This window comes from Canis lupus, chromosome 5 (assembly GCF_011100685.1).
Source record: "Canis lupus familiaris isolate Mischka breed German Shepherd chromosome 5, alternate assembly UU_Cfam_GSD_1.0, whole genome shotgun sequence".
Classification (NCBI taxonomy): Eukaryota; Metazoa; Chordata; class Mammalia; order Carnivora; family Canidae; genus Canis; species Canis lupus.
Window position 1 is genome coordinate 56662392 of NC_049226.1, and position 23336 is coordinate 56685727.

General features: G+C 59.4%; 3 protein-coding genes across 14 annotated transcripts; 2 read left to right on the forward strand and 1 right to left on the reverse strand.

The window, feature by feature from the left end:
* Window positions 1–34: 34 nt before the first annotated feature.
* Window positions 35–7831, forward strand: KLHL17 (kelch like family member 17). 3 transcript variants are annotated; one of them, XM_038537542.1, is made up of 12 exons: window positions 35–211; window positions 2775–3034; window positions 3122–3243; window positions 3376–3597; window positions 4008–4124; window positions 4536–4749; window positions 5062–5206; window positions 5291–5458; window positions 5883–5971; window positions 6080–6153; window positions 6358–6539; window positions 6917–7831. In XM_038537542.1, exons 2-12 carry the CDS (start codon window positions 2824–2826, stop codon window positions 7143–7145), a joined length of 1773 nt encoding a protein of 590 aa, XP_038393470.1. In that variant the 5' UTR covers window positions 35–211; window positions 2775–2823; the 3' UTR covers window positions 7146–7831. The 3 variants fall into 3 exon arrangements, with proteins under 3 accessions (XP_038393470.1, XP_038393469.1, XP_038393471.1); XM_038537541.1 differs by lacking the exon at window positions 35–211 and adding an exon at window positions 1857–1981; XM_038537543.1 differs by lacking the exons at window positions 35–211; window positions 5291–5458 and adding an exon at window positions 1857–1981.
* Window positions 7832–7972: 141 nt separating this feature from the next.
* Window positions 7973–16498, forward strand: PLEKHN1 (pleckstrin homology domain containing N1). 2 transcript variants are annotated; one of them, XR_005359773.1, is made up of 16 exons: window positions 7973–8838; window positions 8941–9040; window positions 11767–11913; window positions 12014–12094; window positions 12219–12291; window positions 12579–12706; window positions 12789–12920; window positions 13102–13182; window positions 13864–13939; window positions 14045–14193; window positions 14305–14454; window positions 14651–14791; window positions 14950–15090; window positions 15323–15443; window positions 15725–15773; window positions 15859–15952. XR_005359773.1 is itself a non-coding variant. In XM_038537544.1 (16 exons), the coding sequence occupies exons 1-16, from the start codon at window positions 8756–8758 to the stop codon at window positions 15972–15974; spliced, it is 1857 nt and encodes a 618-aa protein (XP_038393472.1). In that variant the 5' UTR covers window positions 7973–8755; the 3' UTR covers window positions 15975–16498. The 2 variants fall into 2 exon arrangements, 1 of the variants encoding a protein (XP_038393472.1); XM_038537544.1 differs by having other exon boundaries at window positions 15234–15443; window positions 15859–16498.
* PERM1 (PPARGC1 and ESRR induced regulator, muscle 1) lies at window positions 16481–21781 on the reverse strand. Of its 9 annotated transcripts, none has more exons than XM_038537538.1 (5): window positions 21572–21781; window positions 20682–21084; window positions 18458–20605; window positions 17804–17929; window positions 16481–17545 (listed from the first exon to the last, which is right to left on the reverse strand). In XM_038537538.1, the coding sequence occupies exons 3-5, from the start codon at window positions 20454–20456 to the stop codon at window positions 17430–17432; spliced, it is 2241 nt and encodes a 746-aa protein (XP_038393466.1). In that variant the 5' UTR covers window positions 20457–20605; window positions 20682–21084; window positions 21572–21781; the 3' UTR covers window positions 16481–17429. The 9 variants fall into 9 exon arrangements, with proteins under 9 accessions (XP_038393466.1, XP_038393467.1, XP_038393465.1 ...); XM_038537539.1 differs by having other exon boundaries at window positions 18458–20580; window positions 20941–21110; XM_038537537.1 differs by having other exon boundaries at window positions 20682–21110.
* Between the last annotated feature and the right edge of the window lie 1555 nt (window positions 21782–23336).

Below are 23336 nucleotides of genomic sequence, written 5' to 3' on the forward strand. Positions count from 1 at the left end.
ACTCGGGCGGCATCCAGGCGGGAGGGCGCATTCACAACCCTATGCCGTGGGCTCCCAGAATGGCAGGCCGGATGCGGGCTAACTGCGCAGGCCTAGTGCAGTTACGGCTCCCGCACACATCGCTGAGTGCCGAGCTGTAGATCTCGAATATCGGGCAAGACTGCATAGGATGGAATCCTGACCTGGTGCTCACAAATCTGTGTCCTTCCCGGTAAGAGACGGGAAGATGAGGCCCAGGACCTGGGCACCCTCTCCTTGCCCACAGCCTCCCCAGAGCTCCAAAGCACGTGCCTGTGAGGGGGTCAGTGCATTGACAACCGACAAGGTGCATCCAGGTGAAAACATTTGACAGGACTTCTATGCAAAGAGCTCTTACAAATCAATAAGAAAGAGCCAATAAGGGGAGCCCCCGTGGTCCAGCGGTTTAGCACTGCCTTCGGCCCGGGGTGTGATCCTGGAGACCCGGGATGGGTTCCCACGTCCGGCTCCCTGCATGGAGTCTGCTTCTCCCTCTGCCTGTGTCTCTGCCTCTGTGTGTGTGTGTGTGTGTGTGTGTGTCTGTCATGAATAAATAAAATCTTAGGAAAGGAAAGGAAAGGAAAGGAAAGGAAAGGAAAGGAAAGGAAAGGAAAGGAAAAGAAGAAAGAAAAAGAGAGAAAAGAGCCAACAACCCAGCAGGAAAAGCAGTCTAGTAGAATAGGCAATGCCATAGGTGGGCAGTGTGACAAAAAAAGAGAGAGAGAGAGAGAGAGAGAGACTCTGATGGCCAGGCCGGTCTCATGTGAATGGAATGAAGAGAGTCATTTCTACTTCACTGGACAGTCCACACCAAGGAGTGGGGGTGGGGGGGCAGTGAACAGATCACAGAGCTGTTATTTATTGTTTTGGGGTTTTTTTGAAGATTTTATTTGTTTATTCATGAGAGACACAGTGAGGGAGAAGCAGAGACGCAGGCAGAGGGAGAAGCAGGCTCCATGCAGGAAGCCCGACGTGGGACTGGATCCCGGGTCTCCAGGATCAGGCCCTGGGCCACCCGGGCTGTCCCCAGAGCTGTTATTGAAGCCCGTTTGGCCAAACCTTCCTGAAAGTACTGCTCCTGATACTTGAGTCCATGGAGTCCTCTGCTGGCAATTTGCCCAAGCCCACAGCGTGGGGCTGGGCAGGAAAGGCTACTTTTCTTTTGCCCAGTCTGTGGGAAGGGCGGGTTCCAAGGCCCAGAAGCTGGAAGGTTGTGTTGCTAGGAGAAAGGAGGCAGGAAAGCCACTGATGCACTCCTTCCCTGCCCCCACCACCTAAGGGCAAGGGTTGGTGGGTCTGGACCCCCTGACCCCACAGCCGCCCTGGGAGCAGGCGTGGCTCCTGGCAGGTCCCCCAGGCTACCTCCACCCACGCCACTCTGTCCCCCGCAGACGGTGTCCAGTTCAAGGCCTGGTACTTGCAGGGGTTCGTGGAGCGAACCAGTAAAGGCCAGATGGGCCGAGCGGTCCGCCTGGGGTCACAAAAGGCAAGCAGGATGTGGGCCAGGGCTGCCTCGGGTCCCCGGGGCAGCAGGGCCTTCCAAGCTGCGGGCCCAGGGTGCTTACGGGGGCAGGGCTTCTTCTTAAATGAATTGGCGGGGATGGACGGTCCCGGGGTCTTCCTGGAGGAGACCTGGGGTGCCCGGTCATTACTGACTGGGGGAGGTTCAGTCCTCGAAGACTCGCGGAGCGCGGGCGGCGGGGCGGGCGGCGCCGAGAAACAGCGGCTGCGGGCAGGCGGCGGGAGCGAGGGACGCGGAGAGGGCCGCCACCGCCTAGCAGCCCTCCAGCACTCCGGGCGTCCGTTCGCCAGTGCGTTCTCCGCGGGTCGCGGCGGGTCCGGCAGCCGAGCCCATGCAGCCGCGCAGCGAGCGCCCGGCGGGCAGGACGCAAAGCCCGGAGCACGGCAGCCCGGGGCCCGGGCCGGAGGCGCCGCCGCCACCGCCGCCGCCGCAGCCGCCAGCGTGAGTGGGCCGAGGGGCTGGGGGCCCGGAAGCCAGAGCAGGGGCCGAGTGGGTCCGGGAAGGACACCGGGAGGGGGTGCACCGAGCCTGGCTGGCTGCCCGGAGGAGGCAGCCTCGGCCGCCCCGCGGAGGGTACGACTACCCCTGTGTATCGCGCACACGGTGGCGTGGGACAGGGCGTCCAGAGGTGGCCGCGTCCCGGAGCCTCTGTCCTCTCCCGCCGCCCTTGAATTCCGGCCGCGCCGCTCAGACTTAGACAGCTCGCCTGCAGGATGGGGGCAAGCCGCTCCAGAGGGTCAAGCGAGGTCAGGCCTGCTGGGGGGCACAGGGGTCTCAGAGCTGTCCTACACCTGGCACGCGTCCTTCGCGCCCAGCCCGTGCTAAGGACACTGACTCTGTTGGGTAGTGGGAAGGGTGGCCAGTGACAGATGGAGAAGAGTCACAGGCACAGAAGTCCCGTTCTTATGGGGGCACCTGGGCAGAGGGGTGTGTGGTGCCAGGAGAGGTCCTGGCAGAGGAAGCTGGATATGTTCAGCCTTGGCATCAGGTGTGTGACTGGACCCCATGCAAGGAGCAGGGGTGGAGCAGTTTTGCTGGACTCCAAGGAAGGCTCCCTTGTATGAGGGACAAGAGTTAGGGGGAGGGGATAGCGGTTGGTCCTTGATGGAACCCAGGTATGGGCTGCCGGAGAGAGGGGTGGCCTTCCGAGGTGCTCCAGCCCTGCCTTAGGTGTTAGGGGTGGGCGAGCAGCTCCCTGCAGAGCGCACCCTGACCTGGCACTGCCCGTCCGCAGCCCGGAGGCAGAGCGTGCACGTCCTCGGCAGGCCCGGCCCACAGCCCCAATGGAGGGTGCAATGCAGCTGCTGAGCCGTGAGGGCCACACTGTGTCCCACAATTCCAAACGGCACTACCATGATGCCTTCGTGGCCATGAGCCGCATGCGGCAGCGTGGCCTCCTGTGTGACATCGTCCTGCACGTGGCAGCGAAGGAGATCCGAGCACACAAGGTGGTGCTGGCTTCTTGCAGCCCCTACTTCCACGCCATGTTCACAAGCAAGTACCGCCACATCCAGTCTGGGCACACGGGGGGCTCCGCCGATCTCCTAGGGCAGGGACCGGCCTGACCTGCTGTCCCCACAGATGAGATGAGTGAAAGCCGCCAGACGCATGTGACTCTGCACGACATCGACCCTCAGGCCTTGGACCAGCTGGTGCAGTTTGCGTACACTGCTGAGATTGTGGTGGGCGAAGGAAACGTGCAGGTGAGGCTGCCTCATTGCACATCGCACACCTTTGCCCAGCCCAGCACCTCAGCTCCCAGTGTCCCCTCGATTCTTCACATCCCGTTTCCCTGTCCCTGCTCCTGTGGCGCTCTCTCTCCTCTCACCCCACAGACTCTGCTCCCAGCGGCCAGTCTCCTGCAGCTGAATGGCGTCCGTGACGCCTGCTGCAAGTTCCTGCTGAGTCAGCTCGACCCCTCCAACTGTCTGGGCATCCGGGGCTTTGCTGACACGCACTCATGCAGCGACCTGCTCAAGGCAGCACACAGGTATGTGCTGCAGCACTTCGTGGATGTGGCCAAGACTGAGGAGTTCATGCTGTTGCCACTAAAGCAGGTAACATGACAGCTGGGGCATGGCCTTGACCCTGGACCCCAGACCCAGCCCTTGAACTCCTTTCATTTTAACTCTAAAGACCTGACCATTTGCCCCCCAACCGTTATTTCCAGCCTCATTACACATCCCCTGCCCTCCCCAACCCCCACACCCCTGCCTCATCCCCTTTTCCTGACTTACCTAAGCCCTCAGCTTTTGACTTTGATCCTATCCTGACCACATCCCTGCCTACAATCTCCAGTCCCTGGTTCTACATCCCCAAGAACCGAATCTGTAGCTCCTGACCCCACTTGGCCCCTTCTCATAGGAACACTGGGCTCCCATTGGACTCTCCCTCCTGGGCACCTTCAGGGCTCCATGGGCCCCCAAGAGCCTCCCCAGATCTCAGATCTGAGGATCCCCACCCCCAGGTGCTGGAACTGGTCTCTAGCGACAGCCTGAACGTGCCTTCAGAGGAAGATGTCTACCGTGCCGTCCTGAGCTGGGTCAAACATGACGTGGATGCTCGGAGGCAGCATGTCCCGAGGGTGAGGCTAGTACCTAGGGAGGCCTGCTGTGCTTAGGAGGGGATACACAGTAGCTGAGGGCCTGGGTGCACCTGGGCTCAGTCCAGAGACCCCCTCACAGGAGTGATGCAGACACGTGTTTCAAGAAGGGTCCAGGGTGAGGGATCCCTGGGTGGCGCAGCAGTTTGGCGCCTGCCTTTGACCCAGGGCGCGATCCTGGAGACCCGGGATCGAATCCCACATCGGGCTCCTGGTGCGTGGAGCCTGCTTCTCCCTCTGCCTATGTCTCTGCCTCTCTCTCTCTCTCTCTCTCTCTGTGTGTGTGTGTGACTATCATAAATTAAAAAAAAAAAAAAAAGAAGGGTCCAGGGTGTCTGAGGGGGATCTCCTCACTGGAGCCTGCCGCCTGACCATGGCACCCCTGCACCCCAGCTGATGAAGTGTGTGCGCCTGCCCCTGCTGAGCCGGGACTTCCTGCTGGGCCACGTGGATGCGGAGAGCCTGGTGAGGCACCATCCTGACTGCAAGGACCTGCTTATTGAGGCCCTCAAGTTCCACCTGCTACCAGAGCAGAGGGGCGTTCTGGGCACCAGCCGTACACGGCCCCGGCGCTGTGAGGGAGCTGGCCCGGTACTCTTTGCTGTGGGTATGTTCACCTGTTATGTTGTCTCTTGTCTCATGTCTGGGCCCCCCAACATACCCTACCTCTCCCCTCCCATCCCTGGCCTGAGCCCCACCTGAGGCTACATCACACTTTGCTGGTCATACTCTGTACCCACTCCACACCTGTTCCTCTGTTGGCCCATGGAGGACCCCGTGTGGTGTGACCCACTAACCAGTCCCCATTTCTGCCCACCCTTGGAGCCCATAATCACTCTTGACCTTAAGCTATGCTAGAGACCCACAGCCATTGCCTCCCTGGGTCCTTTGTCCTGCCCCGTCACCTCCCTGTTCCTAGGTGGTGGGAGCCTATTCGCCATCCATGGGGACTGTGAAGCCTACGACACACGCACTGACCGCTGGCACGTGGTGGCCTCCATGTCCACGCGCCGGGCCCGAGTGGGTGTGGCAGCAGTTGGGAACCGGCTGTATGCTGTGGGTGGGTAAGTGTGGAGGCTGGTTTTGGGTCAGGGGCTTAGCATGTGCCCACTGGACCAGTCCTGACCGGCAGCGGACCCCTCCCCTAGTTACGATGGGACTTCAGACCTGGCCACCGTAGAGTCGTACGACCCTGTGACCAACACCTGGCAGCCTGAGGTGTCCATGGGCACGAGGCGCAGCTGCCTGGGTGTAGCTGCCCTGCACGGGCTCCTGTATGCAGCTGGTGGCTACGATGGGGCCTCCTGCCTCAACAGGTAGTGGCCGGGGTCAGGGCCGGGTGGCCTCTTGGGGTTGGTTTGGCTGCAGGTGTGCCTGCATCAGGACTGCAGAGATCATGCCTGAGGGGAGTGAAGAGGGATCCCACCTGACTCAAGTCACCAGGGTGCCCTGCTTCTTTGTGTGCATCAGCCCAGCTGCCCCTTCTTTAACTCTCAAGGTCTTTCCACCAGCCCAGGGGCTGGGGACCATGTGGACGCTTGCCCAGGATCATGCAGGGAGCCAGCTAGTGGCCTGTGTCTCCACCCAGAGGGTCTGCTTCTTGCTCCAGTGGGATTCTGGGGTCAGTCTCTGTGACTGCCCAGCTTGGGATTTTAATATTCCATGGGGGAGGGCAGGTCCTGGGACCAGGGCAGCCTTTCTGCCACTGCTCAAGGTCAGCAGCAGGCCTGGTATCCACAGTGCTGAGCGCTACGACCCTCTGACGGGAACATGGACATCCATCGCTGCCATGAGCACCCGGAGGCGATATGTACGTGTGGCCATGCTTGGTAGGTGACAGGCCTGCTTTGTGTAATGTCTACCCTACTCCCACCTGCCCCCACCCTGGGGGACCCCGCATGTAGCAGGCATACCACGGGCATGTTGACTCTCCACAGATGGGAACCTATATGCTGTGGGTGGTTATGACAGCTCATCACACCTGGCAACTGTGGAGAAGTATGAGCCCCAGGTATGAAACACCCCAATCATGTGAATTTCCCTTCCTAAGTGCTGCTTGAGGTCATCACCCTAGTCACCCACACCACCCAGAGGATCAGCCCTGTACGTCCCACCTCTGTCCCACAGATAGCCTATTCTGGAGTAGGGATCTCCCCCGCGGAGGAGGAGGGAGGCTGCTGATGGGTCTGCCCCCAGCTGGTCCCCTTCACTGCAGGTAAACGCATGGACCCCCGTGGCCTCCATGTTGAGCCGACGAAGTTCAGCAGGGGTGGCGGTGCTGGAGGGGGCCCTCTACGTGGCCGGCGGCAATGATGGCACCAGCTGCCTCAATTCTGTGGAAAGATACAGCCCCAAGGCCGGTGCCTGGGAGAGCGTGGCACCCATGAACATCCGAAGGTGCGCCCCTGTCACTACCACCCACCAGGGACTGAAATAGAGGTCTTAAGGCCTCAGGCCTGGCTTGCGTGGTATGCCCTTGCTTCGCATCCGCACCGCCCGCAGCAGGTCTCCACCCGGCCCCTGAAGCTCTTCTTGCAGTCTCCGCCCCCAGAGCTCACTCCCCCGCCCCGCCCTCCCCAGGAGGCTCCGCCCAAGGCCCCCCATGGCTCGCCCCCACCCCGGAGGCTCTTCTTAGAGTCCCGCCCCCACCGCTCACCCCGCCTCGCCCCGGGAGGCTCCTCCCACGGCACCACCCCTACGGCTCACTCCCCCCTCCTGCCCCAGGAGGCTCCTCCCGCGGCCCTGCCCCCACGGCTCACCTCCTCCACCCCCAGGAGTACACACGACTTGGTGGCCATGGACGGCTGGCTGTATGCCGTGGGAGGCAACGACGGCAGCTCTAGCCTCAACTCCATCGAGAAGTACAACCCAAGGACCAACAAGTGGGTGGCCGCGTCCTGCATGTTCACGCGGCGCAGCAGCGTGGGCGTGGCCGTGCTCGAGCTGCTCAACTTCCCACCGCCCTCCTCGCCCACGCTGTCCGTGTCGTCCACCAGCCTCTGACCCGCGGCGCGGACTGCACTGAGGCCCGGCCCCCCGGCCTCCCACATGCCTTAAGCCCCACAGGGCGGGCCCCAGCGCCTTGTGTGTCGGGGGCAGGATGCTCGGCCCCCCCACCAGGAAAGTCTTGCCCTGTCTGTCCTTGTCTCTCTGCGTCGAGGCTGTCCATGTCTGTTCGTTTTTCAGTGTTTGTTTACGTGTGTGCCATTTATTTACTTACTGGTTTATTTATTTATTATTTATTGGTCGATGAGCCGTGCAGCACCTACTAGTTTACATGTTTCCCCTTGAAGTGTCCTGTGTCTCTGGGACCAAGCTGCCTTTCCAGGTGTCCTCCTGTCCCCCTGGGGGCATCAAGAAGCAATGGGTGTGGACACTTGAATCTCGCATGGGTCAGGGGTGAACTCCAACTCTGTAGACCTGGAGGGACTGAGGGGACAGGTGCAGAGCAGCAGGCCAGGGTTAGTGGGGTGGAGGTTTTCTGAGCAGGTGCAGACCCTTCTAGCCTGGGCTTAGCATAGCACCCCTACCTTGCCCAGCCAGGCACGCTCCCAAGAAGGGCATGAAGCAAGCTTCCTTCTTGTGGGCATGGTGTCTCTTCTGGATCCTGCACTGAGCTGAGCACAAGCGTGCCACAGATCCCACACAGCAATATGAGCCAACTTGAACAATAAACATGTTTCTTGGGCTCTGTGGGCTTGAGGCTGAGTGTACATCTCCACCCTTTGGGGTCTTGTCTGCGGTGACCAGGAGGGCCTGGAGACAAGTGTGCAGCTGGGCTGAGGCTCTGCTTTGGCATCTGGGGGCTTTGAGGCAGCATCATCATGTCCGGGTGGGTCAGGGCTGTGATGTTGTGGACGAGCACCCAGCCAGGAATGTGATTTGCTGTTACCCTGGTGCTGAGAGGCCCTCGTGGTCCCATCTCATTCCGGGCTCTGGAGAGCAGGGTATGTGCACAGTACTATCCCTGCTTCACCATGATGGTTCTGAGTGCACCCGGGACATTTGTGGCCTCCTTGGACTTTGGCCTGGGGTGAGGTTTGGGCTGAAGCTGGATAGGTTGGGGGAGGGTCCTGGCTTCCCCTTCCCCAAAGTTGCAAACTTCTATTTCAGCAGCTGAGAGCAAGCACACACCTCCTTACAGTCAGTGGTGACTCAGCCTGTGGCATTTAGGTGGAAACAGGATGTGTGTTCTCCGTGGGGAGGGGTGGTATTAGGGGGAGGGATCCCTGGACTCATGGAGCTCCAGCCCCAGGCAATTCCAGCCTGAGTACAGGCAGGCCAACTACTTCCAAACCTGGACTTTGAGGCTCCTCCCACACAGATTGGAGACTGAGATGGGTGCTCTTGGCTGGACCAGGGGAGAAGATTTCCCCCTAACGCCGCACCCTGACTCCAGCCTGGCCTGCATGTGTGCAGGACCCAGGTCTGAACTGAAAGGCTTGGGCCCAGGTAAGGGCCAGGTCCCTCCCAGGAAGGCTCCACCCCCGTCCAACCCTTAGGGAAAGGGCAGGACTTCTAGAGCTCCGCCTGGGAGGCAGGACCAGAGGCTCAGTACAGAGGGACCCAGACCCGGCGACCTGCTCCACTTGGGCCCGCTGCCACCGCCACCCATGGGAAACAGCCACTGCGTCCCTCAGGCCCCTAGGAGGCTCCGGGCTTCCTTCTCCAGAAAGCCTTCGCTGAAGGGAAATAGGTGAGGGGAGGGCGGGGCGCAGCCTCCGTCACTAGGTCACGGGACGTCCTTCAGTCTGCCTTGGGGGCCAGGCTGTGAGCCCCCCCCTTCCCTTGTCCCCAGAGAGGATGGCACAAGGAAGCTGGCTGGCCTGTTTGGCATCGAGGCCGGTCCTGACCAGGACGCCACTGCTGACAAGATCTTCTACTACATCCCTGGGACGGTGAGCAGGCGGGTGGGCGTGTCCCAGCTCACAGGGGTGCGGTGGCGGTGGTCTCTGTGTGATTGTGTGTACCTGTCCTATCTTCACCCAGCCTGGCTGGGGGGAATCCGATCCAGAATGAAGTGAGGAAGTAGACACTGCCCCGCCCTGGGGAGCTCATCTGGCCGAAAGTCTGAGCAGAGAGCGAAACTGAGACACACTGAGTCAGTGGGGTGAGGAGCACCCAGCAGGGGCGGGCCACAGGCGGGGCCTGCAGGAGCCCTGTGCTACGCTGGAGGGGGCACCATGGCCAGGCTTTCCACTCATAGCCGTACCCGGGTGTCTGCCTGCATGTCCAGGCACATTTGAGATGGACCAAGCACTTATATCCGTGTTGCTGTGTGGGGATGGCTGTTGTGTTGATAGTGTGGCTGTGAACCTCTACCTGCTGCCATCACTCAGTAAGGGGCTTCAGGTGAACAGTGAGCCAGACTCTCACCCGCTCCAGGCCTTGGTTTGTCCCCCCGGGGTGTCTGGGCCTCCACCACTGCCTCATTCCACTGTAAGGAGCCCACTGTCTCCCCCTCCCCCTGCCCTCTACAAAAGCCACACAGCAAGGACATGGCTCCCACATGCTAGGCCACCTCTGAGCTGAATGCTGCTTCCTCTCACCCTGCCCAGCTCCTGAGAGGCTGAGGGTCAGCTAAAAGGAGAGGGACACCCATCCCTTTTCCCTAACCTGGAGAGCATTGGGTTGGGGTGAGGTTCTGCTATGTGCAGAAGCCCTAGAATGTGAGGGAAATGATATACCAATATCTAACCTCAAGCCAGAGAAGGAGGAACATTTGTCACTCTGGGCCAGGGCTCCCACCCTGCACTCTCATCCTCACACTGTTTCTTTGAGGCCAAGCAGCCTGCAGAGCCCACCTTTCCAACTTGTTTCCATCAGGCTGGGAAGCCCAGGCTTGACTCCTTTCCTGCCCGCTGAGGTCCCAGGGCTCCCTGCAGGCAAGGGCTGGCATGAGGAAGTATGCTGCCTCAGAGAAGTAGACAGGGCACTTCTGTCCAGGGTCTGGCTGGGCTGCAGTGGGATCCCTCCATGTGACTGCATCTCAGACCCCAACTCTCTCTGTCCAAGCCCAGGACATATCGTGTAAACCGGGTGGAATCACATGAGATGTTGTGGCCCTGGTGGTCCTCTCTGGCACAAACATAGTACCAGAAGAGGGGACCAGGCACATTGGAAGCTGGGAGGTGGGGCTGGGGGAGAAGCCACTTCTTAGGCCCTGCCCTGTGGTGCGTTCTGCGTATACAAATGAACTAGCATTGCCAAGGCTCCTAGCTGCCTCCTCCCTGGGCCCTAAGGCTGAGCCTGGGCCACAGGGACAGCCTCATGGCCCTTCCTGCTCCATGGCCTATTTTTCGTGGGTCTCATCCCTGACTTGTTTGCCACACTGGGTGTGGGTACAGGAGGCCCCACCCAGAGACAGGAAGGTCTCACATTCCTGGGCTTGCCCAAGGGGCAGCTTAGCTTGGCCAGGGCTCAACAGCCCTCAAAGCAGCCCCTGCCAGCACCCAAATGGAGCATGGCCCCTCCCCAACTCACCCCTGAGCCCCTAGACCTCAGCTCTTCCAGCTAGGGTGTCAGGTCATCACCCATCCCCGTCTGACTTCCCGTCTGATGATCGAGTCCCTGATTAGAGAGGATCTTTTGAGTGCCAGGATTGGCTACATGTTTGTAGGCACCAATAGTCCCTCCCCTCAGCAGGCAAGCATTGAACCCCCAGCGCATCCCAGACCCAGCCTACCTCTGGGGGTACGCCAGTGGGCAAGATAGACAAAGGCCCTGTTCTCTTGGTGTTCCCATCTCCATGACAGAACCAGGTGATAAGTAAAAGATATGAGAAGCCAGATGTGGTGAGTCTTGAGAAAGATAAAGGAGGAAAGGTATGCAGAGGGGTCAGGAAGGCTGGAATGTTAGGTTACTCAGACAGGTCCTCATGGAGAAGGTGGGTTGTGAGCAGTGTCCTGATGGGTGAGAAGAGAGTTAGGCTGAGTGGTCTGGTCAGAGGGAATAGCCAGTACAAAGGTCCCAAGGCACCTATGGCTGATATGAGAAAATGAGTAGGGAAGGGGCAGATCCGAGAGGACCCCTTGGGCCATTGCTGGGACTTTGGCCTTCTCCATGGGTAAGATGAGGGGCCTGCTGCCGTGTGCTAATGCAGTCAGCACGGGTGCTCGAGAGCTGATAGCTGGTCCTGGTAGCTTTAAATGGGTCCTGGTGGGAGTGTTTACATGGAAATTGCCCCCCACCCCCAGAGACCCAGGTGTTAAACACTTATAGCCAACCTGAGAGGCATGGGAGAGTTTGGAGCATTGTCTCCCTCAGACACCCCTCAGACACCCCTCAGACATCCTCTGACCCACAAGTCTTGGGAGGCTGAGTAATCAAAAAGAAGGTATTACAAGTTAGGAAATATCAAAAATAAGAGTTGAATGTCCGTTGAGTTCAGGCTTCACCATCTCTGCTCTAGACTGTGCAGTTTTATGACTAACAGACAGTGAGCTCACGCGTATAGGCTGCCACTATCTCCACATTAGAGGCTGGGAGCGTGTATGAGGCTGCCGTAGCTACGAATGATGCTGTGTGTATGTTCCTAACCTTTGGGTCATAGAACTGTGGCTATATGTATGGGTGGGCAGCCGGCCCAGCTCAGGCCCCCTCCCCTGAGCTCTGCTCCCCACAGGACATCCGGGGCCTGGAGAGCCCGCGAGAAAACCTGGAACAGCCATTCCTGAGTGTGTTCAAGAAGGGGCGGCGGAGGGTACCTGTGAGGAATCTGGGCAAGGTTATACACTACGCCAAGGTCCAGCTACGATTCCAACATAGCCAGGTGGGGCCAGGCTGGGCCAAGTGGGGGGTGCTCGGGTACCAGCCTGGGGCTTGCCCCCCGCCCCCCAGCCCCTCAGACCGGCAGCCCTACTCTCCCCCAGGACGTCAGCGACTGCTACCTGGAGTTGTTCCCCTCCTACCTCCACTTCCAGGCCCATGGTTCCAAAGGACTCACCTTCCAGGTGAGGGGAAATAGGCAAAAGGAGGAGGCTAGGGGTAGAGGGAGAGAGCAGCCTCCTGGGAGGTGGGTATCCAAGTCCCACTAGGGGTCCCCCAGCCCTCCCCTCCCCGCATGTGCTCTGGCAGGGGCTGTTACCACTGATGGAGCTGAGTGTCTGCCCGCTTGAGGGGTCCAGAGAGCATGCCTTCCAGATCACAGGTGTGTGGGGGGCGTGAGGGCTGCTCAGTGACTTTGGACTCTGGCTGGGCTTCAGAACACTGGAGGGACCCTGCATGCACTGAGGGATCCAGGCTTTTCCTCCAGTGGGTGCATGAGCATTTACCAAGCTGGGTGGGGTGCAGGGCAGCGGGCAGGAGACCTCCAGAGCTGTGAATGTGGCCCTGTTAGTGGCTGTTGGTCCTGGCCCCGGGGTGCGCACAGAGCCCTTGGGTGGGGCCTTTCCTGTGGGCTGCTGGCCCCAGCCCACTCCACCCCTCTACCCCCAGGCCCGCTGCCTGCTCCCCTTCATGTGCTCTGCCCCAGCCAGACTGAGCTAGGCCGCTGGCTGTTCCACCTGGAAAAGCAGATAGCCCTCGTGGGAGGGTTGCAGCGCTGCCACTTGGCACCCCCTCAGGTCAGTGCTGGGAACCCCCATGCCCTTTTCCTATCTCCCCTGTGCCAACACCCTCTGCCTGCCCCTGATCCCCCTTCTCCAGGGTGCCCCTGAGGATGAGCTGCCCTGGACTCTGCAGCACAGTCTGACCCAGCTACGGATGGAATCAGGGCATCAAATGGTGGGCAGTGCCATCTGTGCCTCGAGGGTCAAGCTGCAGCATCTGCCCTCACAGGTGCGTGGCCAGGTGGGAGTGGGGCAGTACCCAGGGGTGGGAGGAGATGGGGGCACAGGGTAGGTGGGAAGACATGGGGGAGGGCACAGAAAATGGGGAGGAGTTTAGGAGGCAAGTGGGGTCAGGCCCTCACACACACTGGTTGGTTGAGGCCCCATTCTGCCCTTTGACCCCTTCACAGGAGCAATGGGACCGGCTCCTGGTCCTGTACCCAACATCTCTGGCTATCTTTTCCGAAGAAGCAGATGGCCTTTGCTTTAAGGTGGGTCCCTCCCCACTGTGGACCCACCCCAGGGAGACGCCCTGTGTGTGGGGGTGGGAGAGGGCAGCGGCTTAGGAGGAACCTGTATTTCGGGGCCTGTTGGGACAGAGTTTGCTGGCCCCACCCCCACCCCCAGCCTGCTGTCCTGGTCAGTCTGGTCTCAGCTGTGATGTGGCCAAGGAAGGGTCTGTGCTTCAGCACCCATTATCATCCTAAAGGGTCCACCACCACCAGCAGGACTATCACGTGGGGAGGTGGCATGGGGGCAGAACCACTCCTGGGAGGTACTCTTGTGCTGGGCCCCAGTATCCCTGAGAGGGGCCTATACTTTTGAGTGGACATTTTCCTGGTGCCTGAGGGGTGTGTGCATGCACGGGCGTGTGTGTGTGTGTGTGTGTGTGTGTGTGTGTGTGTGTATGCATGTATGTTTATGAGAGTCCTTCTGGGGCTGGAGTGAAGCCTCCACTTGTGCCTGCCATTGGCTGATGAAGGCCCCACCCAGAGTCCAGGGGTAAAGGGATCCCTCAGGACAGACAGGGAGCCCTGGCCTCCCTCGGGGATGTCAGCCTTAGCCCTGCCTTGCCCTCTGCCTGCCATCTGAGGGCCCAGCCCAGCTCTGGAGGGTGAGACAGAAGTATGGGCCCAGGCTAAGGCTCCATCTTTCATCACTGCCTGGCACAGGCGGAACTCCCACTCAGCGCCATCCACATCAACCTGGAAGAGAAGGAGAAGCAGATCCGCTCTTTCCTGATTGAAGGTGGGCAGAGGCCCAGCCTGGGAGGGAGGGCATGAGCCAGCTCTTCAGTGAGGCCGTGCAGGGAGCTTTCTGCTTGCCAGGCCCCTCACAGTGTCTGTGTCCTAGGCCGCTTCATCAACACTATCCGAGTGGTGTGCGCCAGCTACGAGGACTACAGCCACTGGCTGCTCTGCCTGCAGACTGTCTCCCACAGGGATGGAGTCCCCCTACTGCTGGGCCCTGAGCGCTTCCCGGGGCTGCGGGTGTCTACACAGGTGAGGCATCAACAGGGGGAGAGGCTGCCCCCCTATCTCACATCCTGGGCAGAAGGGTAGGCCCCGCTCTCTGATGTCTCACCTCCCTGCTCCCTGCCCCCTGCTGTCCAGGCCATGGGTGGCGGCCGGGGCTCACTCTCCTCAGATGGACGAACCAGCTGGGACTCGGGGTGCCCAGCACCCCCCTCCACCCACACCAGCCACTCTCTCCCTGAGTCCTCAGTGACATCCACAGCAGGCTGCCCTGCCCAGCTTATACCTGTGAGTACCTGGGGGTGGGGAGGAATCAGCAGAAGGAAAGGGTAGGGGGTCATGAGGACAGTTTGTGTTAGGGAAACTGGGTCCCATGGCACTCTATCGCAAGCAGAACCCGGAGGGAACTTTGTGCAGCCTCAGAGTATTGAGTGGGCCAGGGCCCTAGGGAAGCTTCTAGAAGGAAGGTTTTTGGTCCCCACAGGACCAGGCCAACCCTGGCTGCACCGGCATCAGCAGGCAGAGGGCAGAGCTGAGACGGAGCAGCAGCAGCCGGTCACCCAGGAGCAAGGCCCGGGGTGAGGGACGCAGCCTGGCCACTTCATTGTACTTGGACCTGACCAAGGTGGGCCCAGGACACTGACCCAGTTCTCCCTCCAGCCCCCACCCGGGCCTCCATCTCTCAGGTCCTGGAGCCACCTAGGGGCCTTCTTCCATAGAGAAGGGAGGACTCAGGCCACCTCCAGCTCCAGGAAACTTGTCTCTTGTGTCTCTTGCCTGCAGCTGAGCAAGCAGAGCCTAGAGGACCACCCTGAGGCCCCAGACGACCCTATGAGGACCCCACACTCCCCACTCTATGCTGATCCCTACACACCACCTGCTAACTCCCAGCACAAGATCACAGACGTCCAGGGCCTGGATGAGGTCAGTTCCCTGTGGGTGACAGAAAGGGCTGGATGTGTCCACAGCCTGAAGTCTGCTCAGGTCAGGATTCTGGGGGCAAGGGTCCTTCAGCTCCATGGAGGTTCCAGGTTCAGGACCTCAGGTCAGCACCCATTTCCTGGCAGTTCCTCAGCGCAGTGCAGAGCTCACTAGGACCTGAGTCCTCGAGCCCATTCCCCTCCATCTCTGTGTCCGTGCCCGTCTCCGACTCCAGCTCCGGACCCTCCGGTCCCCACTTGCTCTCCAAGAAGGGAGCCCCACAGCCTAGAGCCTCCCAGAGGCACCGAGGCTCCGTCAAGGGCCGGAGGCCACCACACCTGGGCTCCCCTCAGCATGTGAGTAGCCGCCTCTGCCCCTGCCAGGGCAAGAGGTTCTGTGGGTGGGTGGGAAATAGTGTTGGGCCTCAGTGACCCTGGGGGAGCAGGAGAGATGCAAACAGGAAGACAAGGCCAGCTGAGACCAAGGACAGGAGGCAGTGCAGGGGGGGATGGAGGCAGGAATGGACAATGTACAACCAGGAGGAAAATGTAGGGCTGGGATCTGCCAGATTCATGGGCTGGTCTTCAAGTCTCCTCCCCCAGGGCTCAGCTCTCAGACTCGTGGTTGGGGTTCTCAGGTCTCCCCTCAGAGGGACGTCTCACCCGACCCCCCGCTGCCTCCCTCAGGTGAGTGAGGGCCCTTGCCTCTTTCTGAGGGGAGCTCTGGGTGCTGCTTCCTTGAAGACACATGCATCTTTGTCCTCCCCACCAGGTGGCCATCCCCCCACAAGCTATGACAACATCTTGGACAAAGCTTCATCTCTCTCCCACCAGCGGTGGCCCCGAGGAGAACCTGAGGCTGGAGGGGGGCTCATCCAGTGGATCTGATGGCCTCTGGGCAGCTGGTTCTCAGAACCACCTGCCAGCATGGATCCTGGAGTGGGGGTCTACAGCAGAGCACAGAGCCTGGCTCTTTCTTTGTAGGGCCACAGGCTGGCCGGCATCCAATACGACTGCCATTCAATGCTGAGTCAGTGTCTGATCCCAGCAGGGTGAAGGGGTCTCCAGAACTATGAGTTTCCCTGGGCTCTGGAGAGGCCAGGGGACAGCCTCATACTGAAGATGGCCTGGCGACAGGGCTGTACCCACATCAGACCAGACTTCCACCTTTCCTCCAGGAAAGGACTGAATGAGGCCACTAGATGCTGGCTTTACCTTGCGGGGGGAGAACGGTGCAGGTGTGAAGGTCAGAGGGCTGAACAGTCAAGTTAGTGAGGGTCAGAGAGCACAAGGGCAGGTGGTCAGCAAAGCCTGAGACATGACCGAGACAGAAGGGTATTCAGGGTGAGTGTCGGTGGGCTGAGTCTGGTTGGAGAAACTGACAAGAGACCGAACAAGAAAGAAAGAGAAGATTTTATTTGTGCTGTGTGTCCATGCATTTTCCTCTCAGCAGTCAGGCGTCCCCCATCCTGGGGGCCCTGTACACATGCTCACCCGGCACCCAGCCTGGTGGCCTCCACTGCTCTGCTACCACCATCCTCCCACCCACCTTCTTGCCCCATCTCCTCAAAGCCCTGGGACAATCCCAAATGTCCAATCCCTTTATCTGATACCACCATATTTCTGTTGCTGCACCTCATCTGGGGTTCCCCAGAGGAGGGGCTCCAGCTTCTGCCCTATAGACCCCCACCCTGCAGGGGCCACTGGGGCCACCCTACCTGTTCACTGTCTTAGGCAGGAGCCAAGGAGGCCTTAGAGGCTTTCACTACCCCAGCCCATTTGTCAACAGGGCAGAGTCCCTGGGACACCCCCCTCCAAGCCCGAAGGCCATTCAGTCTCCTCACTCTTGTCCCCTGCCCAGATTTCCAGCTGGCCTTGCTGCTTCTCTGATACCTTCTAGTTCCAACGCCCTATCCTGCCTCTGCCCCCTAACTAAATGACCCAATAAAATTTAGGGCACCCAGTTAAGTTTGATTTCAGATAAACCACACATAATTTAGTACAAATACATCTCAAATACTGCATGTTTGAAATTCTAGTTTCATTGGCACCCTATGTTTTTATTAGCTAATCTGGACACTTTACTGACCAGCTCCTTGCTTAGCACCTACCCACCCAGCCTTTGGGAATCTCCTTCCTTCCACATGTGGAGCATAGCCTTCACCTTAGCTTCTGGCTAGAACTTTGGGTGGAATCCAAGGGAGCAGGACCAAGGACACTGGCTCCTTCCTAGATGCCATAGAACACAGGGGTCAAAGGGCAAGACCTGAGGGCAGCATCTCGTCCTCAGCACCTGTGGCCATTTCTTTGTCCTGTGTTTTCCTGGACGGAGCCTACTATGTTCTAAGAGCTGGGGCTGGGGCTGCGGCTGCGGCTGCGGCTGCGGCTGCGGCGAACCTGCCCCACCTGCCGGCGGAAGTAGTGGATAGCAGAGATGGTACCGATGTTGGCCAACAAGACTGCAAGAGAAACACAAAGCTTTGTAAGTGCCAGCTCCATTCTGGCCTGGTCACCACCCTTCCTGCATATGGCCTGGCCCTCAAAGGGTGAGAGCAGGCCAGCCAGGTGAAGAGTGGGTCAGCAATGAGAGGAGCAGGGTCAGAGGGACATCTGCCTCTTCATGCACCCCTCATCCCTGCTGGCCCAGCAGGTGAGGCTGGAACCACTGGCCCCCCTGGGCTGGGCACCAGCCCGCTCCTCCCTCAGGGCCCCCAAACCTGTTTTCCAGGCATCTGGGGTGTGGAGATCTGATGTTCTCACAGCCCAGGTAGCAAAGGCTACAAACACCAAGCACATGTCATTCTGGCTGAAGGTGAATGAGGTGAGAAGATCTCGGGGTTCCCCTAGGAGAGAAAAGCATGCTCTGTGCTCTGGCCGCTCCACTCAGACCCCTGTATCCTAGACATGCTGTCTAAGTCACATCTTCCCTAGGACACCTCCGTCCCAAGACACAGAATAGCGTGTGGCAGGGTTGGGTCAAGCTGATTTGAGCGAGTTGCCTCTGGGGTACCTTTTCCTGGTTTGTAAAATATCTTCCAGGGGGACTGTGTCTGACCTGGCCAGCAGCAAGGCCTGAGTGGAAGCTGTCCCTGTGTCTACCACGCTAGAGGCTAGAGACCAGGGCTCTGCTTTCATCTGGGCCTGAACACAGAATGATGGTCCATGTGGGCACAAATCTGAGTGGCTGCAGCGTCTGGCCTAGTCTGCCCGACGTAGGCTAGTCCATCCTTCCCAGATCATCCCCAAGCCCCCTCCCCCGGCTCATGACTCGGGGTCCTAGCCTGCCTCTCCCCAACGGCCCTCCTGGCTGAACTCCCTGGACAGTATGTTCCCAGGCCCTGGACAGCCCATGGGGCCCACGCGACACACACCTGCTTGCTTGACTGCCAGACTGAGCTGCTCTGCTGTGGCTGGGCTGGGCTCTGGTAGGGTGCCAGGCCCCACTCCCCAGGGGACCAAGCTGGCGTGCTCGGTGGCCGGCCGCTGGAGAAAGGCAGCCAGCTCCAGCCGGCCCCCTGAAGAGTCCTCTCCAAGGAAGTGTTCGTAGGCCTCGGGGATGGAGATGGGCACAGGGTCTCCAGGGGGAGGGGCAGGCACAGGCTCTGCTGGTGGGGGCTGGGCCACAGAGTGGCTCCCCTGGGGCCCGGATCTCTGGGCTTGGCAGTCCTGGAAGAAGAACTCACACGTGTCTGGCCACTGTACTTCAGCCAAGGCCTGGCCAGCTTCTGCCTCCTCCTCAGCCTGTTCATCCTCCTCCTCAATAGTGTCACAGAACAAGAACTCATAGGCTTCCGGGAGGGTCACTGCAAAGCTGTTCCTGGGCCTGGACCCCACTGAAGCAGAGGGCGAAGGGGGAGGCAGGTGTTTGAGGATCCGAGGCTGCGGAGACCGGGGCCCCACAGCCATGGCGTCCCAGGCTCCAGGCCCCCCTCGGGCCCCCACTGTGGTCCTGGGGGATGAGGGCTGGGCTGTGGCTGGTGAAGGTGGTGAGGTGTCCCCTGAACCTGGCTCCTCAGGACTGGGCACAGCCATGGAAAATCGTACTTTCTTCTTCTTGGGTGCTTGGACAGGGCCTAGTGGGGGCTCCCCTGAGTGATATCCAGGGGTACCTGCTGAAGCCTCCTCCTCTCTGGGCTTCTCTTGGGGTCCTCCTGGAGACACAACAGGGCTCAAACACAACTTGGCCATTGGGGCAACCTCCACTTTCACCTCGTCTGGCCCAGCCTGGGGAATGGGAGTGGGTGTAGACACACCCACATCAGGTTGGGCCTTGGAAACAAGGTGAGGCGAAGCAAGTGTAGATGAATCCACCTCCAGCTTAACCACTGGGCCTAGCATAGGCAGATCCATGTCCAGTCTAGATTTGGAGGTAGGTGTAGACAGAGGCGTGTCAGGTTGAAGCTTGGAGGCATGTGTAGACAGAGCCACATCTGACTTAGCCATTGAGATATCTGCATGAGTCTCCTGGGGAGGTGTGGACATGGTATGTAGCTTAGCTGTAGGGGTCATTCTGAGTAGGTCTGTACCTTGTTCGGTCGTAGGGACAGGTGTAGACAGATCCAGATCTGTTCCTTGCCTGGTCACCTGTGCAGGGGCTCCTGCAGAGTCTGGACCCAGTTCATCCTGCCCGGTTCCTGCTGTCTGCTCTGCTGTCTCAGCCGAGAGACCCTTCCCCCTGGACCCAGCCAGGCCAAGATCCTCCTTGGGCTTGACATCAGCAAGCAGCAGGGAACCCAGCTGGGTGGGAGCAGAGTCTGGGGTGCTCAAGCACCTGCCTCCCTTGGCTCCAGCAGAGCGCCTCTTCTTTCGGCTCGGGCTGCATGGTAGGGCTCCTGGGCTACCAGGGGGCTTCTGGGGAGCACTGCTGCAGCCGGGAGACTCAGAGCTCTGAGGAGGCTCGCCAGAGGGACTAGGGGCAGGGCCCTGGGAGGCCGGCCCCTGCAGAAGCTTCTGCATCTTGTCTCTGGAAGACACTGGCCCTAGAAGGGACGAGCTCTGGCCTGGAGGGGCGGCATCAGATCCGAGGGACAGCAAAGCTTCTGACAGTGTGGACGTGCTGGGCATCTGCTGATCGGCCCCCAGGGCCAAGCCAGGTTCATGCCAAGACCTGCTGACCAGTGGCCGGGTGGCTGCCTTGTCCTCCTTCTTGAAGCTGGGCCAGCCCCTCCCCTGAGAGCCCGGCTGTCCTTCGAGAAGGGGTGGAGGCCCAAGGGGACTGCTGCCACTCCTGTCCCCTTGGTCAATGTCACTGGACAAGAGTTCATCCCCAGATGCCAAGCTGGCCTGGAGGAGGCCACACTCCTCAGCTGTGGCTGAAAACTCAGCCCAATCCTGGTCACTCAGCTGAATGCTGTACTGGAAGTTTTCCATCTCAGATCAGCAGAGCACCAGGCCAGGCGGGGTCTTCGTGGATGCAGGTCCCAGGCACCGACCAGCATACACTCGTGGGGGGCCCCTACCTCCTTGGCTTAGGGCCCAGCACTCCATCTGCGTTCTGAAGGAAAGCAAAACAGGGAATCCTGAGGGAAGCTGAGCTGCTCCCAAGCTGAGCCTCCTCCAGATTAGAAACCTGCAGCTCCCACGGTCCATACTCACCCCCCGGGATAACCTTGTGGCGATGTATCATTACATTCCAGAATCACAGAAGGCTTAGATTAGTGAAGTACACTGAGAACATAGGATTCCTTGTGGGTGAATTTTTGTCTGCAGAAGTGGTCTTTGAGCATTTTCTATCCCACCGGGTCAGCTCCGCTTCTTCAAACTTCCTCGGGAGTTGCAGGGACCAAAGTAAACTTCACACAGCTAAGCCCACTTCAAGGGTCACTCACTGGGAGTCTCAGCACTGGTCACTCACCTGAATGATGGTCAGCCCTGGTCTGTCCCAGGATGCCTCAGGTGGCAGCTGGCCATGGAGGAGGGGCCACAGTGTCCATCAGGTGACCAGTCTCTGGTGATGACCTTCCACCAGCCTTGGCTGGGACAGGCTTCTGGGCATCCACTGAGATCATCAAGGTCACACTAGTGCTGGCCAGAGCCCACCCAGGGTCATCAGGGAGCGCCCGGTTCTGCCCCCTGCCTAGCCAAGAGGTCTCAGAACAGAAACGAGCCTCCTAAGTCCCAGTGGACCATTAGGGCCATCCTCAAAGCCTGTGCCCCTGACCTAGACCTGCCCAGTTGGCAGAGCTCCCTCCTTCTGCCTCAGCTCAGGGAACAAAGGTGACCCTAACTTCTGGAGAGCCCCTAATGTCTCAGCCTCCTACAGGAAGTGCTCTTTGGCCTTTGGTCAGTTACCACCACACCCAGGGAGGTGGGAGGTCCCTCTGGCCAGGCCAGAGTTGAGATGAAGATGCCTTGAGACCAGAGCACTGTGGCTTCCTGACCTCTGAAATTTACCCTCCTTGCCGGCCCTTGGGGAAGCCCCTCTGGGGCTGTCTGACTTTAGGACTTCTGGGGGGGGGGGGGTTGAGAAACCAACGATGTCATACCTGGGCCCCTGTGGCCAGCCAGGGCAGTGGAGCTGGGCGTCTGAGCTGCCTGTCCCAGAGCAGCATGGTGCTGGGCTCACCACGCAGGCCCCACCCCCACGACCAAAAATACTCCATCCCTGAGGTCACATGTCTCCTGCCAGCCCTCAGGGTCCAGGCCACAAATAGATGGCATTTGAGGCGCTTCCAGCTCTGTGAGGGACGCCTTCCTAGTCAGGTCAGATACCGGCCAGAGAATGCTGACCTGCAACCAGTCCTGCACGGGCCTCCCGTTTCCAAGCTGAAGGCCACTCTGCATTTCATCTCTTGGCCCAGGCTGACCTTTCCTCTTAAAGTAGCCCCACCTGCTATGAGACCTCAGGCCCTCCGCCAGCAGCTCCATCTTCTCTCTCTCCACCAACCCAGGCCCTTCTGGGTCTTAGGGCTTTTCCCTGTTACCTGTGAGGATTGCAGAGTGATAAGTGAAAAATCACCATTCCAGAACATTCCTAAAGGTGTTGCTGACTAGGGGTGGAGCAAGGCTTGCACCTCTGGCCTCTGGTCTCAAGAGGCTCCTTGGCCCCTCCTCCAGCAGCATCACTGAAACTGCCAGTGAGGCTCAAGGGATCAGTGGGATCATTGAGGGCTCTTGGTTGCAGGAAGCCCAAGGAGTATGGGCCTTGGGCCTCTAGAGAGGGTTAGGAGGATTCAGGGGTGGAAAGTGGGGTTATTCCCCACCAGCTTCTCTCCTGACTTAGGCTCCTATAAAAGGGCCCAAGAAAGAGGTAGTAGCACAGAGTCTAATCCTCCAAGAAAGGGAGTCTGATGTTGTGCCACCCTCCCAACCCCTCCTATACCCCACTCTGCCCCCACCCACCCCCCGCGCCCAGGGTGAACCAGCCACTAAGAGTAGAGCCACCAAGTGTGTCAGGGACTCAGAGATGGGCCTCTGGAATATTACCTCCTCTTCCAGGCCCTCATGAGCACTTTTCCTAAAACTTGTCTATCCTGAGAGGGGTCACAAGAAGGACTCTTTTTTCACAGTTGAGCTTGGTGGGGCACACAGAGGGCGAGAGACTTGCACACGACCACACAGCTGGGAAATGGCAGAGCTGGGTTGCAAAGCCCCTACTCTCAGCCATTCTCTAAGCCATCCTGATCTTGGGGCTGATGTTGGCCATCCCCACGCAGGTCCCTGTGACACGCACACTTGTGGATTCCAGTCTAGGAGACATCTAAACAAATAGGTAAATGAGACCATTTCTGACAGCAACATAATGTAAGAAGGAAGCCCTGAGGAGAGAATAGGTGCCCTGGAGGGACTGGAGACTTCTCTGCAGAGACGGCTTTCAAGGGCCAGAAGGACAAGCTTCAATGGGTGGGAGATGGCAATGGCCAAGGCTGCGAGGGTGATGATGGAGGGATCAACTTTACACACAGGATGAGAGAGGCTGGAGTGCTTTGATTCCAGGAAACTAGGTGGCATATCCCACGTGCAGGAAGTGTGCAAATGATGAGCGCAGGGGTAGCTGCTGCCAAATCCACCCAGGAGGGGCGCCACCTGTTGGTATCTGCCCCCTGGCCACCCTGCACCTCTGGCCAGCCTGGCCTGTAATGAACTTTATACAAGTGGAATTGTACCCTAAGAACTGTTCTGTGTCTGTGGAAAAAGAAAACCCAGTTTCCTTCTTATATTGTTCTCCTCCGAGTCTCCAGCACTACCCACACAAATGCTTCCCTTCTGTCTCTCTGATACCAACCTGGTGTCCTATAGTTGAACGTGGTT

Excerpts from the sequence above, each read along its gene's own strand:
- KLHL17 (XM_038537541.1), top strand. The coding sequence starts at position 1,872 with ATGCAGCCGCGCAGCGAGCGCCCGGCGGGCAGGACGCAAAGCCCGGAG. Across the intron at positions 1,982-2,774 it reads CCGCCGCCGCAGCCGCCAGC|CCCGGAGGCAGAGCGTGCAC; the intron begins GTGAGTGGGCCG and ends GCCCGTCCGCAG. Across the intron at positions 4,125-4,535 it reads GGAGGCAGCATGTCCCGAGG|CTGATGAAGTGTGTGCGCCT; the intron begins GTGAGGCTAGTA and ends CCTGCACCCCAG.
- PLEKHN1 (XM_038537544.1), top strand. The coding sequence starts at position 8,756 with ATGGGAAACAGCCACTGCGTCCCTCAGGCCCCTAGGAGGCTCCGGGCT. Across the intron at positions 8,839-8,940 it reads CCTTCGCTGAAGGGAAATAG|AGAGGATGGCACAAGGAAGC; the intron begins GTGAGGGGAGGG and ends CCTTGTCCCCAG. Across the intron at positions 13,940-14,044 it reads CCGCTCTTTCCTGATTGAAG|GCCGCTTCATCAACACTATC; the intron begins GTGGGCAGAGGC and ends TCTGTGTCCTAG.
- PERM1 (XM_038537540.1), bottom strand. The coding sequence starts at position 20,456 with ATGGAAAACTTCCAGTACAGCATTCAGCTGAGTGACCAGGATTGGGCT. Across the intron at positions 17,930-18,457 it reads TCTGGCAGTCAAGCAAGCAG|GGGAACCCCGAGATCTTCTC; the intron begins GTGTGTGTCGCG and ends TTTCTCTCCTAG. Across the intron at positions 17,546-17,803 it reads CCCAGATGCCTGGAAAACAG|TCTTGTTGGCCAACATCGGT; the intron begins GTTTGGGGGCCC and ends TTTCTCTTGCAG.